This window comes from Cololabis saira, chromosome 4, assembly GCF_033807715.1.
Source record: "Cololabis saira isolate AMF1-May2022 chromosome 4, fColSai1.1, whole genome shotgun sequence".
Taxonomy (NCBI): domain Eukaryota; kingdom Metazoa; phylum Chordata; class Actinopteri; order Beloniformes; family Belonidae; genus Cololabis; species Cololabis saira.
The window spans coordinates 38,420,207-38,441,313 of NC_084590.1; the positions used below are offsets into that span (position 1 = coordinate 38,420,207).

The 21,107-nt window shown below is 41.0% G+C and overlaps 1 protein-coding gene across 1 annotated transcript in view; it reads left to right on the forward strand.

Moving 5' to 3' along the window:
- The window catches only part of nbeab (neurobeachin b), a 236,494-nt gene that overhangs the window by 84,162 nt on the left and 131,225 nt on the right, over window positions 1-21,107 (forward strand). Inside the window, 15 exon segments of the mRNA XM_061719704.1 lie at window positions 411-576; window positions 5,371-5,450; window positions 6,180-6,242; window positions 9,103-9,200; window positions 9,580-9,672; window positions 12,624-12,732; window positions 12,820-12,901; window positions 13,012-13,135; window positions 15,275-15,467; window positions 15,603-16,550; window positions 18,026-18,243; window positions 18,431-18,584; window positions 19,168-19,348; window positions 20,333-20,427; window positions 20,748-20,855. Of these exon segments, the coding sequence (XP_061575688.1) occupies window positions 411-576; window positions 5,371-5,450; window positions 6,180-6,242; window positions 9,103-9,200; window positions 9,580-9,672; window positions 12,624-12,732; window positions 12,820-12,901; window positions 13,012-13,135; window positions 15,275-15,467; window positions 15,603-16,550; window positions 18,026-18,243; window positions 18,431-18,584; window positions 19,168-19,348; window positions 20,333-20,427; window positions 20,748-20,855 (2,712 nt within the window).

Sequence of the window (21,107 nt, forward strand, 5' to 3'; positions counted from 1 at the left end):
GGCGCTACAGCGTAATGGAGACAGCCCCCGGCTGAGGAGAAAGTAGAGGTTACTGTCTGGCTGTCTCCCACTAATGGAAACACACCTTTTATCACGTATTTTCCTGCTGTTTTGATCAAATCAAAGAAACTATATTAAAACCTCAAAACATTGTATCACCTTTTGGATAAAAAAAAAAAAAGAAGGGGGGTGGGGGGGGGGGGGGGCGGAGAGCTCTCAAACTATTATGGAGAGTCTTTAGATTCATTGAGAAAATAATCATTTGAATAAAAACATCACGAATGAACACAAGAATTATAGACTCAGTAAAAAAAAAATCATTGTAGTGAAACTTCTGAAACTGCAGAGTTACAAACTTTTTGCTGCTGCTATTCTTTGAAAGTGTTCTTGTCTGTGTGTTCTCGCTGCAGGTTCAGCTGTCTTTGTACACATACCTTTCTGCTGAGTTCATTGGCACAGCAACCATCTACAACACGATCCGTCGCATTGGCACAATCCTTCAGCTCATGCATATGCTGAAGTACTACTACTGGGCCACTAATCCTGCAGACAGCGGCATCACTCCAAAGGGTCTTGGTGAGCATGTTCAACATTGTGGAAGTCTTTTTTTTTTTGGAAATGTCATGTTAAGTTACAAAGCTGTATTTTGCTGTCTTTTGCACTAGATTGTTTTGAATCCATCTAAAGTGTAGGTTGGTGTTTTAGAAGGCAGACTTTGTAAGGGAACCAATCACAAGTGTTGTCATAAAACCTGCCATCGAACAGCTCCCACACCTTTTAAATGCCTCGCTTTAAATGAACACTTGTCCGTCAGCTCTCGGGATAGTGGCCATCCCAGGAAATGACAGCAAGGCAGACACTTGATCAATATTGTCATCCCTACTAGTGTACCTGGTGTGGGTGTTAAGTCGCTGAAACCTAGCCCAGTAATGTGACTGGCACACTCAACCTGTGAAACAGCACACTGCCAACAAGGCTCTGCAGGAACAGAAAGTGTCCTTGAACTGTCATTTTCTTTTTTTCTATCCATTATTCTTCTCCGAAACTACTTGGGTCGTGATTTAGTCGTTGTTTAATATTGGTTCTGAGAGCCCGTTTTATGTGGCTCCATGGCCCAATGAATTTGCCTGCTGAAGGTTAAAACTGAGGAGCATTGATGTCATACTTTTCCTTCAGTCTGGTAATGATTTTATCAGAACACAAGGGTTTTTCATCACCCCTGTCACCATCCTCTTACAGCTCTGGTCATTTCGACCACAAGTTTTAGTCTTGCATTTATTAACAGTGCGGGGTTATGAGGTCATCCTGGTGGGTATTGGCAGAGCTACTTTATTAATGGCGTCCGTATGATGTGCGGTCGTGATCTGATCAGTGTTTGGCGGTGGGACTGATCAAAAAGGATTGGAAGCCTTCTAAAAGATGTTGTGATTTCCAGATTATGGTGAGCTGTGATGATATGGTTATATGTGCAGGAATTTTCGGAGATGGAGATTTTTCATCTAAATCGACAGCAATATAAGGAATTAAATGAACAAACAAACAAAAAAATTGACTGCAAGGATAGGAATTGAATTATTTATTTTGCAAGCGTGAGTCAGAGCATAAAATTGTGAGTGGGCAGCTATGGTTGCTGTCCCCACATTGTGTGCACTAAATGTGTGCATGCTTGATGGTTACAAACATAACAGTGAATTTACCCCTGCCGTTTGAACGGCATCCTGAAAAATGTGTGCCGAGACCATCCTTTTGAAGAGTTTTGTCTAATAATTTTTTATTTTAATTATGGACAACCTTGCTTGGGAATAGTACGAGATATATTTAACTTGTTATTTTCTGACTTAAATGATTATTGATCATTACAACACTAAGTCAGAAAACATAGATTTCTATTCAAAGTCTAAAATGTCCTCCAGTTTTATCAAATTTGCATGACTTTTCGTGCATGTTTATTTTTGACCAAACAACACGTTTATGTTCATTTGTATATAATTAATTACCACAGTGTTTCAATTAATCCTCATAAAATCCTCTTAATTTCCATTTACTCCCATTAAATCCTGTGAAAACTTTCTAAAGTTGTACATTTCCAAACTTCCCCGTGGAAATTTTCTATAAATGTTCCATTCTTTTGCATCCCTAGGCACAAGTTCTGTTTTTCCACGGGCCCCTCGTTTGCTCAGGTCCGTTCAGGAACCCATCTGTTTGAATTATGCGCTGGCCCTTATCCCGTTCTCAATCATCTGAAGGAGGCTTATGAGACTGAGGAGATGAAAACGTGTGTTGTACTAGAGACATCCGACATTAGTGGACCATTTCTCATCATGGCTCATCCAATGCGTTAAACTCTGCATTGATTGCTTTTTATAACCATTAAATAATAGATTATGTTGAATTTTGGTAAATCTGTTTTTGTGAAATCTACAGTGCAGCTCTGCCAAGTGTAAGATCAATACAAGGAAAATGTTTTTTTGATGTATTTATTTACCTATTTTTTCCTCCAACTAGTGAAAGGAACAGCATAAATGTTCGAGGGAAGAGAGCTCTAAGTGATATTGTATTGTTATGCGATTGGAATCAGAATTTGTTACTATATCTGTGGCCACGGTCCACTGCTAGAAATAAGCAGATCCCCACTTTGTTTTTGCTTACGCCTAAAGTAAGAGGAGAATCTGGGATCACCTTGATGATTACTGTACTGGTGCCAAAAAGATAAACAGTTGCTCTGCAATGGTGATGCAGGCGTTGCGCTTCCATGGCTGAGACTGAGCGGAGATTAAAGAAAAGCTTTTGATAACATTGCCAAATGAAGTGGGCTTTAAACTTTAGCAAAAAAAGTGAAAAAGGTGCAATTAATGATACTCAACCTTTTAGTTTTTATTGCAGGGAAATGTCCATGAAATACAAATTCTGAACGATTTTATTTGTTAGAAGCTGTTTACCACGGTAGTTTATAATTGATCCTTCATTAGGGGGAAGCGTTAGAAATAAAAGCCTTGTTAAGTTACTGATTGCGATGGACAGAGAAAATATCAGGGATTCTGGGGAAGACATCTCTATATGGATCACCTTCCTGCTGTATGTAATTTTCCGACAGCGCAGATTCATTCATCAGAGCCTGATTTGGCAGGTCAGTTTATCTTGTTATCCTAAACTGAGAAATGACCAAACACACGGAGGCATACAAAAATGGAGAGCCAAGCAGATAATGAAGTGTTGAATTATATGTCACAGGGAGGACACAGATCTCCTCCGGCTACTCATTTTTTTTCCTGGAAGTGTGCCCCTTTTTTTTCCCCCCTACAGGTCCTAATTGAAAGTGCTATCAAATTAAAGTCATGTATCATTTGGTCATATCACAAAATCGTTCCGGGGCCTCGTAGACACTTGCTCATTGGTCAGGTTCAGTGCTGCATGTACCACCAGCCAAAAAAAAGGATTTTTTTCCCCCCTTTTTTTTTTCATTGTATGACTCAGTCTTTGTCAGTCCTGCCTGTTTTGCTCAATAATGAGCTATGAGACTCCGAAAGCTCAGACATTTTGTCTGAACATTTCTATCCCTACTACAGGAGAAATAACTGATAACTGCAGGCGTCGGGGTCTCGGGGGTTTCCCCTCAGTATTTCTAAAACCTATATGCAAATATTTCTGAGTAATTAAGTCGAAAGATGGTCGCTGCATGCTACACCTGCTTTAACTGAAGCACTTTAAGCAGAAAATGGCTTTAGTCGTACCTTAGGAGATCTTTGTTTGATACTGAAATTATAAACACTTGTAAAGGTTTTTCATCAGCGTTAGTTTTTTGTCAACAGCACTCAGAGGATAAAAATCTAATAAGTCTTGTTTTTTATTGAAAGGTTTGTCTTTGTGGCATGTTTGTTATCAAGAGTCATAAGCTAAAATAAGATTCCTGTAGTAATCACATAGGCATAAATCGCTTTTCAATAAACTCTTTATCCTTGTCCCCTGGAGATGCAGGAGATAAAGCAATCTGTGAATGAGAAAGGAGAGCTGTGCAGAGCCGCCGAGCATAATTGTTTGGGAATAACTTGGATGTGGCGACTGCGGTAATAATGTTCTTATCATCTCTTCCATATCGGGCTCCATCCCCTTACCGGGTTTACCTCTATCCTGCTATTAATCACTGTCAGGATGCAGTCGCGCTTACCTTCCTCCTGCAACCTCAGAGTGCTCCATCGCTGATTACGCCGGCTGCCTGGAGGATCAGGATGGTCAGGTGTCTGCTGCCGTTGTACCTGTCATCATGGAGCCGTCCCCATTTCACATAAACATGTGTTCAGCCAAGTTGGAGGTTGGAGTTTATCATCGACTGGGTATAAAGAAGGGGTCATTGAGAAAAAGGGGCCCGTTTTCATTTTTTCTTCTCTGAATTGCTTCTGTGGTTGTATTTGACCCAGTTACCGCCACATAATACCTCTGCAATTGCAGAAGATTTTGTCAGAGTCCTAATACCTGTTTTATTGCAGAGGATGAATAAGAAATGAGGAAGGATACAGCATACAAGCATTTATTGCCGAGATGGAGCCTTTGTATTACATTGAGAGGGCTAATAATCCTGCAGGGATTGGTTTGTATTGTTATTAGGGCTAATATATGCCATACCCTGTTTCTGACTGAATACTACAGTTATATTGATCTGCTTGATGTTGCATCCTATTAAAGGCTTTTGTAAGGGTTGAACTTGAACTGAGTTTGTAAAAAGAATATATTTTGATTTATTTGTTTATTTTTTCCATGCATACCTGAGCAGCACCAGCAGCTCTTTGATATAGCGGTCACTCATAATCCGGCATTCTTTTTAAATTTGTATAGTTTGGGAATGGGGCCTTTTTAAAAAGGATTCAAATGTATGCCAAAGTGACCTTAAGCTGGCAGAGTAATTCTGGTGGTTTTAATGAGGTGTTGGCCGGTGAGATGGGCAGGTGTGATGAAGGTGACCTTGGGCTGTCTGCCTGCATATTACGCTGTGGCCAAACCTACCTGGGAGACACGCTGGGTTTGATATAACGTGGATGATAAATAACTTTGACATAAATATGCAAAAAGACCTTTCCTTTTGTGCAAAGCATAAATTACATTGTTCTAACAGTAATGAGCGAGTTCTTTTCTGTTTATGAAAGGGAACATTTTTGAGCTAGATTGAGCCCGGGGAAACTTTTCATTGATGTTCCTAATCTTTATAAACCTGAAGTTGTCTTTTGAAGGTGTTCCTGTTTCATCATGGATCCCTTTCAGGCTCAAATACAAATTAGAAAGGAGTCACAAAACTAGACAACAGAAAATAGAAAGATGTTTTATCAGCTTTCTTTTCCCTTTTTTTTATTGCTTCGTTCACTTTTTGTCAATATACAGATGGTCCTCGGCCAAGCCAGAAAGATGTAATTTCTCTGCGAGCGTTCATGCTGCTCTTCCTCAAGCAACTCATTCTGAAGGTACAGCCAGCCTGTCGCCACAGTCTCACACACAACAGCACCGACATGTAAGGATTATCTGGCCTTTAATACATTCTGGAAACCAGCTGTGATGTAAAAGATTCATTAAAATGTTACCAAGAGAAAACACATTCTTGGATTTGATACTTATTACAGCATCGCAAATGAGACTAATTGCTGCTTCTGTTTGTTCTCGTCGTTTGTAATTGACTCGCCCATTGAGGGCATCACTTTTCAGTCATTTACCTCATGTCTCACAGAAGAAACTAACAGAATAATTTAGCATACCTGTAATATATTCTGCACAGGTGAATACCGGAGATATTAAAATGCCGGACTGCTTATCGAACGCAGGGTTTTTCCCCTGCATAGTTTAAGCTGGCATGCTGCTGCCCACGTCCCAGCATGCCGTGTCTCTGTGGATAATTATCCTGCCACATGTTGTAACAGGCTTTCCGTGGCATGGCAGAAGAGAGATTTGACCAGCTTTCAGTCTGTATGTTTTTCTGTGGAAAAATCAATTGCAAATCCAGTCCGAACGCAACAATAAAAACTGACACATCGAGATGAAAAAGGGCTTGTGTTCCATCGATCGCTAATTACTGGGACAACAACTACGATCCTGTGCTGCTTTTTGACAAATTACTGTTGGACGTGTCTTTGGTATACAATCCCCCTTCTGCAGTACGTCACTTAATATTTTGCTTTACTGTTTTTGCCTTCTTTTAGGATCGAGGGGTGAAAGAGGATGAATTACAAGCCATCCTGAACTATTTGCTAACAATGCATGAGGTAGGTGGGTTCGTCCCTGCACTGACTGAATTTACTCAGCATTTTATTAAGCCATTTTCCTGTTGTAAGCGTCAGGGTCATAAAGCATCTTCAGACTCACTGCTCCATAAGCAGTTTATTTTATTCACCGGATGAGTGAATATTTCTGTCTGCCAGCCGGCTAGACAGCCATCGTTCCTTCACCATTGTTAAGCGTATCAAGGACCTTTTTGCAAGTGCTGGTGATGAATTTCCTCGTCTGCAGAGCCTCTGTGGATAAGAGTAAGAAAATGCTACCCTGCCTCATGCAGGAAAACAAGGACCTTCTTCTAAACCCAGCTCTGCAGAGTAGACATCATCTGTGGCTAATGGTGATCTGCAGGTCCATTACACTTAATATCCAGTGCTGGGGTCTGTTGATGGACCTGCCAGATGATAAACAGTAATGGAGGCACTATCTCAGTGCTGGGAATGGCGTTTTAATACATAGAACCTCAACCTCACCAGAAAAGGGCCCCAGCTGGCACTGAAGGATGAGCGATAACGGCCGACCCAAGCTGTACAAACAGTGTTGGCTCCAAAACCTAATTCACTGATAAGGGTTGGTCTTTCTCTTACCGACAGTCAGCATATGTCGCCAGGGTATACCAGTTCCTAGTTAGTTGCTGAAAAGTTATTTTTTGAATCTCAACATGGACTTCAAATACAGTACGTTCGCTGTGAAAGTGGCTGCATGGAGCTGTGATGTAAAGCTTGTAGGAGTGGCACCCTTGGGTCCAACAGTGGAAACCAGAGATGAGTAAATCCACCAGATATGGTATATTCATGGGTATCAGTCACGTGACATTTTTTGTTGTCAGCGCCATCTTGAGGACCGACCGGGGACCTTCACGTCTCGCAGCCAACATGACGTCTCACCTAATAACTCACTTAACTCCCGATGAACAGCAACAGTATCTACAGAAAATTGACACTTTAGGTTTCGATCCGTATATAATATCTAATCAATTACTGACTCCACTCCAGTCTGCCAAAAACCTGCCAAATTTGTCTTTTGCGGACATATATATCTACCTGGTCCACAATCTTTTTCCATACATCGGCAAAGCTCTCAAAGCTTTTAAAAGTACCAAAGCCTACCGACAGCCAACCATGCAAGTGAAATGCTCTGTATGTCCACATCAGCCAAGATGTACATGCAAGTAAATATAAATATAGCTACAGCAGGTGAAGGTCAGAAAATTAGAATATGGTGTAAAAGTTAATTTATTTCAATAATTCAACTTACAAGGTGAAACTAATATATTACATAGTCTCATTACAGGCAAAGCAAGATATATTAAGCATTTATCTGTTATCATTTTGATGATTGAATTGTTTAATGATTTAATAAAATCTAATTTTTTGAGATTTTTTATTTGGGCTTTTCATAAACTGTGAGCCATAATCATCAAAAATATAATAAATAAAGGCTTGGAATATATCACTTTGCATGTAATGGGAAATAATATATCTAATATATTTGTTTTCACCTTAGTTGAATTTACTGAAACAAATGAAGTGACATGACATCAATAAATAACAGAGAATCAACACATGTTGCTGTCTTTAATATATCCCCTTTATTTTGTTTATTACCGTTAGTTCGTTGTTCCTGTGTGTGACAGACGTGCATGGGACAATTGTGAAATACAGAATAAACTGCGTTCCGTGTTGGTTCAATACGGAACGCAACTTTTAATTCCCAATTAGGCTACGTAACTATTCTGTATTTCAAGGGACGGGTGGGTAGCCTGGTTACTTACCCGAAACAAAGTGCTCACTGCAAAGTCTGGAGTGCTCTGTAGGAGTCCAGTGGTCCTTCCTGATAGCAGCAATCCATTTCTCTCGACGCTCAGTGTTTTTGGGGACATTATTATAATGTCCCCAAAAACACTGATATAATGATTATAAAAGGTCGATCCCGTTTTTTTAGACATATTGTTGTCGCATCCCACGGCACAACAGATAGACGGCATGTTGCAAGTCGGTCCTCAAGATGGCGCTGCGAGTACTGTGTGACGTCACATGATATCGAGATTTTTGAGTCCCGCTGGCTCCGATATGTCTGAATTAAACAAACAGAAAACCAGGTAAGATGGGTAACAATGAGTGGGATGTAGGAGTTTTTCAAGCAATTATCAGCAGACTTTTTGAAAACAGTTCAGGAGTTTAGGAGACAAAGCAGATAGAACCTGGATTGCCTCTGTTAATACACTTGTGCAATATTGTAAGTCCGTCAGAGACTACAGACCTGGATTTTCAAACTTGGGTGGCGGCCTTTATTTTCAGAAGGTGTAGTGTGTCACACTTCTCCACCTTCAGGTAAATTCCTGGGGGGGGGAAGTTAAGACTGGTAGCCGGCCCTCAAATTAATGAGGAGCAGGAGGTCATAGCACAGTGAAACAACTCTTTTTTTCTTTCTTTCTTTTATTTTTTTTAGCACTTGGTGCCTTTTATTGAAAGTAAAGACCAGCTGAAACTAGTTTTCTCAGTTTGCCTAGCTCACACTGAGGGGGCATGACTTCAGAGCTTTGCCAAGTGCTGTCAGCTGAGCAGCGGCTCCCTGATCGATCCAGGACTAGCTGGAGGGATCATATCTCCCACCTGGCCTAAGAACAGCTCCTAATCCCACAGAGCAAGCCAGACACAGTTGCCAGAAATGTAAAAAAAAAAAAAAAAAAAGGGACTTTGTTCCCCTTTCGCGACTGTAACGCTGGCAAAAGCAGGACCCATAAATTATGTCTTAATGTACTGCACACAGTTCACACTATATTATCTCTTTTGAGCTGCTCTATCGTAACATGTTTGTTTTTGTCTTTTTATCCTGGTGTGGCTTCAGGATGACAATCTGCATGACGTGTTGCAGTTGGTGGTGGCCCTCATGGCTGAGCACCCAGCCTCCATGATCCCCGCTTTTGACCAGAGAAATGGAGTACGGTAAGCCCCTGAGGGGAGGCACAAAACACACCGCTCTGCCACAAAATGCAGGGGGGATTTTGTGACATAAATCTCAGCACTTAACGTTCGTGCTTTTGCCGCGCGCCTATGAATAATTCATATTTTCTGGTAAAGGAAAAGAAAAAAAAAGCATTGAGAATAACAATATTATCACATCGTTTTTATGGCATTATTAGATATTAAAAAGAAAAGGCAGCTTTTTTCATTTAGATGTACATTTAACACTAATGGAAATTCGTTCTGAAAGAAATAGGTTGTCAACCGGCCAGTTCGGGGCCTTTTCATTAACGGGGCCATAGTAAATCCTTTTCGAGACTATGCACTATTGCCAATTTCCCCTAATGTGTCTCTTTTGCAGTGTTCTCTACAAGCTCTTGACCTCCAAGAGTGAAAACATTCGTGTACAATCACTCAAAGTACTTGGGTACTTCCTAAAGCACTTGGGACACAAGTAAGTAAGCCATTTCAATGCTGATGATGTAGTTTGTAACTCTTTCCCGCCAGCGTTTCTTATATATACGGAAGTTCAGATATTTTGGAAAATAAGTCTCTGCCACATGTCTCATGCCTTTGAGAAATTGTTGTTTTTGAGAATCGTTGCTGCGCTTCTTTCCATTCCCAGACAAGACTCATAACAGCATAAAAGAGGCAGGGAGAAAAGTAACTAGGATCATAAATCAGTCCTTAAATTCAAAGAGACGAGTCATATGCTCTTGCCACACAGAAGCCAGCAGACGATTCTTGACTAGATGCCAGTTTTGCAAATTGAGGTGCTCCACTTTGTGGCATACCTCAATTCCTGGCATTGTGCCCTAAAACTATTAATTCACATTAGAGACGAGTGGACGAGGCCCAAGTCAATGTCCCTTAGAGTAAAATAAATAATAAATCACAGGCTCGGATGTCAGCAAATCATCTCTTTACTGCGCATTAGAGGGGAGGGAGAATGCCTATAGTTGGACAGTTTACGCTTCAGCTTGCAGTAGGGATGGGCGGTATAGACAAAAAAATGTATCACGATAATTTCTGGCATTTATCCCAATAACGATAAAAAAAATACCAATACAAAAAGTGTCATTAACGGGAATCTTTCTTTCTTTCTTTCTTTCTTTCTTTCTTTCTTTCTTTCTTTCTTTCTTTCTTTCTTTCTTTCTTTCTTTCTTTCTTTCTTTCTGGCATTTTTCCCAATAACGATAGTCGTTTCTTTCTTTCTTTCTTTCTTTCTTTCTTTCTTTCTTTCTTTCTTTCTTTCTTTCTTTCTTTCTTTCTTTTTTTCTTTCTTTCTCATTTCCTCAATTTATCGTTTTTACCATGAGATGGCAAATTCTTACCGTGGGGAATTTTATTGACGGTATATCGTGAACGGTAAAATATCACCCATCCCTAGCTTGCAAGTTGCAGGTTGCAGGGGTGGGGGGTGGGATGTGGGGATGCTGCTGTGCTCAAAGCAGAGGGGCGCCAGGTGCAGAGAGTGAAGGCAGTCACAGGCACATGCTAAACCATTTCAGGCTCAACCGAAGCGGGGAAGCACAGTCCTGGTTCACGTTGAGCTCTCATGCAGCATGGAAAATAAAGCACGTTTTGTTGGTACTGTACTGTATATCTGCTAATTTAATTCCTCATTTATATTCCTTAGAAGTGTGATACTTGCCACTGGTAATTGTGCTGCATTGATGAGTCAGTCTGGAATAATTTTGCTGCACAGTAATATCTTGTAGAGGCCATCAGAAATTCGGAAATGTGAAATGCAAATTTTGACAAAATGCACTTACAAATGACTCAATCATAAAATTAAAGATAGAAAAAAAAAGACAGATATTTTCGGTTCATAGTTTTGGAACTAAGAATGTCTTCGACTTGATGATTAAATGATTATTTCTTCAGCAGCAGAGAGAGAACTGAATAACACAAATCCCATTCAGATGTCGCAGTGTGTCTTCAATTTTAAAATGGTCTTAACTGTTGAAACACGTTTAGTCAAAAGGCAGAGCGACATTTCCGAATGTATCTATCAAAACATTTACAACAAGCCTTGTCGTCTTTTATCCATTTTGTTATTGACGGAACAGACTTGTACTTGTACTTCATCTCGCTGCGCTTCATCAGTTTGGCTTCTTCTGTCAAATATTAAAGGTATTGTGACATCATTTTTAACATACTTTTAACACTATTAAAAGTCTTGGCCAACATCCCTCAAATGTGTCTAAAAGAGTGTAACAAGAAAAACTTCAATCTAGTACTCCATTCCTGGCTTTTTATTACAGTGTTTTTTTGCGCCGTGAAAAACGCTTCCTTTTCCCCCTTTCCTGTCAATCATTGCTCCGCTCCTCCTCCAAACCTCCTCCTCCAGCCATACGCTCACAGCGGCGTCGGAGAGTTAACCCGGGAGCGACAGGCGAAGCATGCACGGAAAAGCAGCAGGGCGAACCACAGCAAACAATCATAAAAATAAAGGCATGCAAGCAGCAATGTCCCCTTATCTTAAGTCCAGTCAGTGGCCGCGGGTCTTTTTAGCAGTTTTCCTCCGGTGATTAGAACAAAAGAGCCTCTAAACAGCTCCGTTTTAAGCCTGATTTATGGTTCCGCGTTAAATCGACGCAGAGCCTACGCCGTAGGGTTCAGCGTACGGTGCGCGTCGCCGCGTAACCCTACGCTGTAGGCTCTGCGTCGGTGTAACGCGGAACCATAAATCAGCCTTTATGGTGCGCTGGAGAGGAGAGGAGGCAGGGAGCTGGGTGGAGGGGACGGTGATTTAGCGGATCGTTACGTAACGACCCGCCACCAAACCACATGTGCCGTTTTTGCATAGTTATGCGGAAAATCCCAGAAAGCACACAATACACTGAATGTTAAAAGTTTGTTGTTTTTTGGGTGTAATTGATGTCAAGACACCCAACAAAACACAAAAAATCAAGAAAAATGTGTTTTTCATGTCACAATACCTTTAATATTCATATATAGCCAACAGAAAAGTTGCTCATTTTTGTAATTGTCCAAATTTTCCAGCTTTTTGCAGTTTTTAGAGCTGTTGGCTTACTAGGAACAGTCTAAGTTTCTCTTGAGGCTGCGGCGACGGACTAGATCAGCTCTGGCTGAGCGTTGTGACAGCAGTCCTTATGCTGTTTGCAGATGCGGTTTGTCACTGCTGAACCTACTCACCTGCGCTATGCCTCTGTGCCTTGGACTCATTCCAGGCGATATACACCTTCAACAAAACTCACTCGATCTATGACAGCAGGCAGTTCCTGACACTCGTCTCAGGAGCCTGGATCCCCTGTGGATGAGAATAGCGAACCCTTTCTGACAGCACTCTCAGAACCTTTCAGTGGCTTTGGAAGTTGCAAAAAAAAATGCCACTCTACCATTATATCCGTGCACGTTTGTATGTCTGTTTATCCACAGGAGGAAGGTGGAAATCATGCACACGCACAGCCTTTTTACCCTTCTGGGAGAGAGGCTCATGCTGTACACCAACACTGTGTCTGTCACAACCTACAACGCTCTTTATGAGGTAACAGTATTTCCCCCTCATTTGTCCTAACAGTGATGTGATGTAGATCTCTAAGGTCTTTTTCTTTTTGACTGTTTCCTGCACCAGATTCTGACAGAGCAGGTGTGCACACAGGTAGTCCACAAACCTCACGCTGAGCCCGACTCATCTGTCAAAATTCAGAACCCAAGTAAGCCCGTCCGACGTTAACTGATTGTTTCCTTCGTTCTATGGGAGTTACTTTACCGTTATCGTTGACAGTGTGATCATATATTTCTGTTTGCGTGTGTGTCGTATCAGTGATCCTCAAGGTGGTGGCAACTGTATTGAAGAGTTCAGCCCCCAGCGCCGAGCTGATGGAGGTTCGCCGGCTCTTCCTTTCAGATATGATCAAACTCTTCAGCAACAGCCGAGAGAACAGGCGGTGAGCAGAACTCGAACACCTTCTATCCCCCCACTTTATTCATTATCTTGCTGATCAATGAAGCAAAAAAAAGAGGGGAAAAAAAGGGCTCAGAGTGATACTAAATCATCTTTAGACATACGGGTGTTTGAGTGTTCGACGGCTGCTTTGTCACTTTTTCATTCCCACACTCAACTGTTTCCCTCTGACGCACACAAATCAATTATAGTAATTAATTTATAAATCTTAAAAAACCCTCGAGCAAAATCAACATTACTAACCCAATTTTCACAGGAAAGTGTATTTAGTTATGAGATATTTTGGAAATGGGGAAGATAACGAAACAAAGAGATGAACATGCTGTTCATTCGGTTTTTTAAACTACATGCTGATTAAAAACCATCATGAATTTACACATTGCATGCACAACTTTTGGCAAATGAATACTCTATGGACATTTTCCCAGAACCATAGATTTGAACGTTTACTACAGTAGATTTTTATTTCTTCAAGTGCTGTGTAATTGTGTAATGAGGGAGAACATGACCTGAAATGGAAACATAAAACATTCAGGTGAAATGGACCAAAAACTAACAGGCTGAATCAAAAACTGTAAAATGTATCTTCACTGTTGAGGTGTGACCACGGAACAATAGTACATTCTGTTATTTGCAAATTGCTTGAAACGGAAATAAAAAAACACAAAACTAGCAGGAACCCAATGATTTCCGCTGGCAGTGACTCAGAGACCTGCAGGCAGTCGAGAGTCCAGCAATAAAAGCATCAAGTGCTCGGAGACATGGCGAAGGGAAAGAGGGCGAAAATACAACAAAATTTACAAACCTTTCTTTTTACAAGTTTTTGTTACACGTTTTATGGATGGTATAAATGAGAGGCGGCGGTGGAGGCGATGTATACAGCAGTGACTACGGACGGCAATGCTTGCAGTCAGGCGTCGGCAGGGTGGAGGAGAGAAGCTGGTGTGGATCACCATCATGACACATTTTTGGGTTGATTCACTGGAAATTGACTTCCAAACCTGCAGCAAGATTACTATTATTAAAAATTGCCACAATAAAAATGTGAAAATTCACGAAGGGTTTGATGTTTATGAAGTTTAAGTGGGTTCAAGTTTGATTTGCTAGCAAAAACCTGAAACATGACAGAATAATGACCTGACAAACCTGACTTAGATCCATGTTAAAACTTAGGAGCTTTTCTCAAGCATGTAACGGGAAACAACAGAGCGGTCTAACCTCTTACTACCCAAATATATTTACAATTATATGCATATATATATTTAAAAAACAAAATAAACATTTTTGCTATTACGCAGACACATTTTTGGGTTGATTCACTGGAAATTGACTTCCAAACCTGCAGCAAGATTACTATTATTAAAAATTGCCACAATAAAAATGTGAAAATTCAAGAAGGGCTTGATGTTTATGAAGTTTAAGTGGGTTCAAGTTTGATTTGCTAGCAAAAACCTCAAACATGACAGAATAATGACCTGACAAACCAGACTTAGATCCATGTTAAAACTTAGGAGCTTTTCTCAAGCATGTAATGGGAAACAACAGAGCGGTCTAACCTCTTACTACCCAAATATATTTACAATTATATGCATATATATATATATTTAAAAAACAAAATAAAAATGTTTGCTATAACGCAGACACAAGCTCAGCTGCATTTGGACTGGAAGCAGTTTGAGGTGACCTCGACACAGTTGTCAACCGGTTGCTGTTTTAGAGCTGTGTCCGCTGACTCACTCACGGACGTCATGGATGTAACTCTAAAAGGGCAGTTATTGTAGGAAAAAGAAATAAAGTGGAGCCCGGAAGCCATGAATGTTGTTTATCATTTTCAGGTGCTTGCTGCAATTACTCCAAAAGTTGAGTAAACTTGTACTGTAAGTTATTTTTGCGAAGTAGTTGCCTAATGAGAACACTCACTAATAGGTAGCTAATGAAGAGACACTGATTAACATGAAACTCACCTCCCTTTTATAAATGTTTAGGCTTGAAGTTCTAAATCAAACTAAATTCATTTAGCAGACAATAAGATTAATGCACTGGATACAGTTGCTTGATCGTTTTATAATAACAGAGGTTATTTAAATGTTTGATCAGACTTGTGTGGATCTGCGTGTTGCAGGTGTCTCCTGCAGTGCTCCGTGTGGCAGGACTGGATGTTTTCTCTCGGCTACATCAACCCAAAAAACTCAGAAGAGCAGAAGGCCACTGAGATGGTGTATAACATTTTTCGCATTCTGCTTTACCACGCCATCAAGTATGAATGGGGCGGATGGCGCGTGTGGGTGGACACTCTCTCCATTGCCCACTCCAAGGTGAGTACTGAACGGTACAACAAAGAGAAATACTGACCTCTGCTGCTGGCCAAGGTATTTTTAACTACTCTGTCAAGTCTCTTCTGAGTCTAAGCTGCAAACACGGGGCTGTTTATATCACTTACTTTTATACAGGTAACTTACGAGGCACATAAGGAATACTTGGCGAAGATGTATGAAGAGTACCAGCGCCAGGAGGAGGAGAATATTAAGAAAGGGAAGAAAGGTTTGGTCAGCACCATATGTGGCCTGTCTGCTCAGGCCTCTGGTCTGAAGGGTGCTATTGACATCAGAGAAATGGACGATAACTCCCAGACTCCTGAAAGTGAGAGAGACTACGAGAGCGCCGACTCCCGCAACCTGCTAGCTGAAGGGAAGGGCTCTGAGAGCGGCTTCAAAGGAGCGGCGGGTGCAGGAGACGGGGACGCGGTTGAAGTGCACGACCTGGTGGACATCAAGGCTGAAAAGGTGGAGGCTACAGAGGTGAAGCTGGACGATATGGATCTGTCCTCTGAAACTTTAGGAATATCTGAAAATGGGCCGCTGGTGGAGGTGGATTCTCTCTTGGATGACGTTTACTGCGCTGCTGTGGAAAAGCTCAGCGGCGATGTCGGTGGGATGCTGTTGCCAAAGGAAAGCATCCATGATCAAAATGCTACCCCTCTCATTATGCTGGATGATGACAAGGACGGAAGTCACCACGGCAACAACTTCCTGTTCGCCCAGTCGGCAGGGAGCACGGAGGACAAGCTGCTACCGGACCTGGGTCCAGCTGGGCCTCTGGTTCTGCCCAGCCCAGAGCTGCCGCTGTGCCCCAAGCCCAGCGACCAACTCAGCCTTCTAGCTGACATGACTGGCAGCACCTTACCCAACATCCTGGAGAAGGATGAGTTTGAAATGCAGACAGTCCTTGAAGGCATCAGCTCACTGGCTGGACCTGAAACCGGGAGCTCCTCCAAAATCCCAGAGGCCTCTGAGAGCACGGTTTCAGTAGATGCAACCGGCAGCACTTCTGACACTGAGAGATCAGAAGATGGAAAAGACAAGGAGATAAAGAAAATCCGGACAACAGCAACCACGCAGGTCGGTGTGAAACCTAACCCTCGTGTACCCAACAGACATCTTGTAACATTTTTCATTTTCATACTGGTAATAAAGTTGGAACACTTTCCTACGACGGAGTATTAGGGCCACACTAAGACAAAGGAAAATTGGAAATTACGAGAATAGTCGTAAAATTACGAGAATAAAGTCATAATATTACGAGAATAAAGTCGTAATATTACGAGAATAAAGTCGTAATATTACGAGAATAAAGTCGTAACATTACGAGAATAAAGTCGTAATATTACGAGAATAAAGTGGTAATTTATGAGAATAAAGTCGTAACATTACGAGAATAAAGTGGTAATTTATGAGAATAAAGTCGTAATATTACAAGAATAAAGTGGTAATTTATGAGAATAAAGTGGTAATTTATGAGAATAAAGTCGTAATATTACGAGAATAAAGTGTTAATTTATGAGAACTCTAACAGGAAGAGCATCTTCTCCCTGTGTTAAAATGAGGAATATTGAGCATCTTGGGAAGTTATATTTATATATTTATAATATATTTAATATTACGACTTTATTCTCACAACATTATGACTTTATTCTGGTAATTTTACGACTTTATTCTCATATTATTATGACTTTTTTTTATTTTCGTAATTTCCATTTTTTTTTTTTTTTTTTGTCTTAGTTTGGCCCTAATACTCCGTCTTACTTTCCCCAATTCCATCGCAACAAAGGCATTTTTAAGATAGATAAAAGTAGGCGATTTTCAAATTAAAACAAATTTCCGCATCAGAGACGAAGAGAGGAAGTGACAGAGGAAGGCTGAGGTCACTGTCAGGATATGTAGTCCTCGGTGAGTAGTTCTATATTAGTGAACCCAAAAGATCATCTGCTTCCCGTCCCGTGTTGATAATAGGGACAGGAAGGCCTGGTGCACATCAGGCATCGTCCCTCTGAGACCCGGGAAACTGGGCTGCCGGAGTAGTGAGCTGAGCCAACAGGAGGGCAGAAAGAGACAAAGCCTTCTATAACAATCTCATGGGATTTGCTTATAGCGCCTTTCCTCTCCTCTGTGCTCATTTTCAGAGGTCAGAGCTCTTTTGCTTAAACTGAGTGACTGATGGAGGGCCAGCGGGAGGCAGGATTTTCTAAAACCTTTTTTTTTTTTTTCTGGTGTTGCATAATTGGTTATGTTGAATTTGTTGCTGCCGTTTTTTAAACAGGCATCTCACATATCCCCACTCACTCATTCCGGTCGTGTTTAAGCCACATTCAGCATATGAATATATATTTATTGCCCATAGACTGGAGAAGATTATATGAAGATCCTCTTAAAACTGGCAATTTTTCAGTCACAGCAAATATGATGACAGTGGCATTATATCTGATTATGGGTATGCTGCTGCTCAGAAGAACATTTGAAATTCAGTAGACTGGGCAGTGATTTATATGCCATGTATAAATCTCTTTTGTTTTACTGATTAACCGGTTTTTCAGCAGAGTGTGCATGGTCACCTCGTGTCTCAGTTGGAAAGAGACACACGTGTGGACCTCGACTTAAGGGGGACACCCACAACAGAGGAACAGCGACGCCAGTTCAGCCCCGGTCCTCGCACCACAATGTTTCGCATCCCGGAGTTCAAATGGTCGTCTATGCACCAGAGACTCCTCACCGACCTGCTGTTTGCCCTGGAGAGTGACGTCCATGTCTGGAGGAGGTGAGTGAAGGATTCATTTGAGAGATGTTGAAAAAAAGATTGAGCCTAGTATGTAGTAAGTAGTAAGTAGTAAGTTTTGTGTTAACATCATATCGAATCGTCTTATCATTTATTATCCCTGAGATGAGAATGGCCGGGATTATATGAATGTGTATAATAATCTTCCTTTTTCCTCTCTTCCTTGCAGCCACTCCACCAAATCTGTCATGGATTTTGTTAATAGTAATGAGAACATAATTTTCGTCCACAACACCATCCACCTCATTTCCCAAATGGTGGACAACATTATCATTGCCTGTGGAGGGATTTTGCCCCTTCTCTCAGCCGCCACCTCTCCTTCTGTAAGTTTGCCTCTCCGACTCCAGTGCAGGAGAAGACTGCCATCTAGTGGTGGTTTATGATACAGGACGTATTACAGGGAAATGGCATTTGGATTTACTGATTGATTTACATCAGTGTGCAATGCATCCTCACTTTTCTGCAATTAATGCTGATAATAAATTATTAGGACTACTTATTTGATATGCATTATTTCAAGTGCATGGGTTTTTATTCAAGGGTGGCTATTGTATATGTCCCTATTGAACACATTTAACCCCTGTACACATTTTCTCAAAAATAAATTGATCTGAATATCTAATTCCCTCTGAAACAGCACTTATGGGCTGTTTTATGTCTGATTCTGTTTAGGTTCACCCCTCCCTTCAAAAGAGATGGGTGCAAAGTTTCATCTTCAGTGGACTTAGATAGTCAAATGAATAATTATCTAGAATGAATATGATAATAGATGATGGTGCTCTTCTCTTGAAGTGCTAGTGTCTTTACCCTGATGTTTATTTATTTATTAATATCAACACTCACAGTTGAACATGCGTGTTGACTATTTTTAAAAGTCAAACATTTAACATTTGTGTTTTGATCCAGACGGAGTTGGAGAACATGGAGGCCACCCAGGGCATGTCGTCGGAGACGGCCATCACTTTCCTGTCCCGTCTCATGGTCATGGTAGATGTTCTGGTCTTCTCAAGTTCCCTTAACTTCAGCGAGATTGAAGCTGAGAAGAACATGTCCACGGGTGGCTTGATGCGCCAGTGTCTCAGACTTGGTAAGATCTGCTTGCTTGAGACCGTTTCCTGCCTGAGACGTTAACGGCCATCAGTGTAAAGCGGCGGTGAAGGAGTTACTGCTTCATTAATTGGTGTTTGTACACTAAACAAGTTGGAAAATGGTATGATAGTATTCACCACACACATTCTTATACTTTCTCTAATCCCTGAAAATCCTCTGTTTGATCAACAGACCTGTTAATTTAAGAATGCTCTGCCGGCTGTGCAGTAAATTGTGGAAGTCAAAGACTTTTGCTGCAGTTTGCAGCCGTGATAAATGACACAGTCTTTATTTCAGAATTCACAGTAAGTCCAGGGGCTGATTTGAAGTCCAATCAGGTTCCCTTTGCAAAGAGTATCCTTTTGTGTTTCTCATTAGTATGTTTCACAGGGCTCTGAGGTTCTCATTTTCTCATGTTTTTCTGTGTACATAGGAGAGATGATGAATTATATTTGAATGAAAGGCAAAATCATGGCGGAATATGAATATATATATATATATATATATATATATATATATATATATATATATATATATATATATATATATATATATATATATAATGGAATTATTCCAGAGAAATTCGTTTGTTGTTTTGCTGGAATTCTTTGACAAATAAAGGATTCATGCAATTTTTTTTGTTTGCCTTTAAATCCATGTCTTTGTCTACGTCTATTTGTGCCCGTGGGTTTGTGCGTTCACGCGCCTGCCTCTGCTTGATTGTTGACTCCTGCTGTAACAGTCTGGGAGATGGAAAATAGCCTTCAGACTTCAGTGTCCTTGTTGCAAACATGCTTTTTCTCATCACTGGCTCGGGTGTGAAATCAGTCTGACTCCTGCTCCCCCTCCCGTCAGCCTGGAACAAATAGTCGTCGGAGATAAATGATTAGGTTCAAAGTGGTCACGCATGTTATCAGCATTTAATTTGCATTTCACTCTAGAATGAGAGCCCGCTTGTGTGTGTGTGTGTGCTCGTGTCCAGTGTGCTGCGTAGCTGTAAGGAACTGTCTGGAGTGCAGGCAGAGACACGACAACAGGACTCAGGAAATCCTCCAGAATGTGGTGAATTTCAGCAAGGTAAGATGTGACGTCACAGATCAGCCGTTTCAAACATCAACCTCTTGTTCTTGAAACCTTACGTAAAAATGTAAGCTATGGCGTTGCCCCAGGCTCATAATGTAACCTACATAGTGCCACATAAATCACTTGTCACATTTTAGGCATCATTTTTACAGAGTAAGATGGTAAATATGTCTTTAAGCCCTCAGTGCTGGCATATTCCCTTTTTTTTCTCCCACGTTAATTCCCTTTCTTCATCCTACAGTAAAGCAGTAACAAAAACCAGTTAAATATAGCGTTAACATAGAACGTCAGCTTGTGTTATCTTTCTGCTTTAGACATCCTTGGATACTGTCCCCACTAACCTGTCTCCAATCAAGGACCCTGATCGCCTTCTGCAGGACGTGGACATCAATCGGCTACGCGCTGTGGTGTTTCGTGACGTGGTGAGCCGCTTTGTGTGTTTGTTGAAATACGTGCTTGTTTTTATCACAGAGGATTTGTGTCAAGTATTGGACCGAGGATGAATGTTGCAATGGTTTTCATGGCAAACAAGCCGGTTTACAATATAACACCAGTCAAGAGGAGAAATATCAAACACACTCCTGTCCATTTTAGATGAAAATATTAGAAAGCAAGAAATCTCTGATCAAAGTGGCATATTTGGAAGCTAGAAGTAGCGCTTCATGTAATTTTGA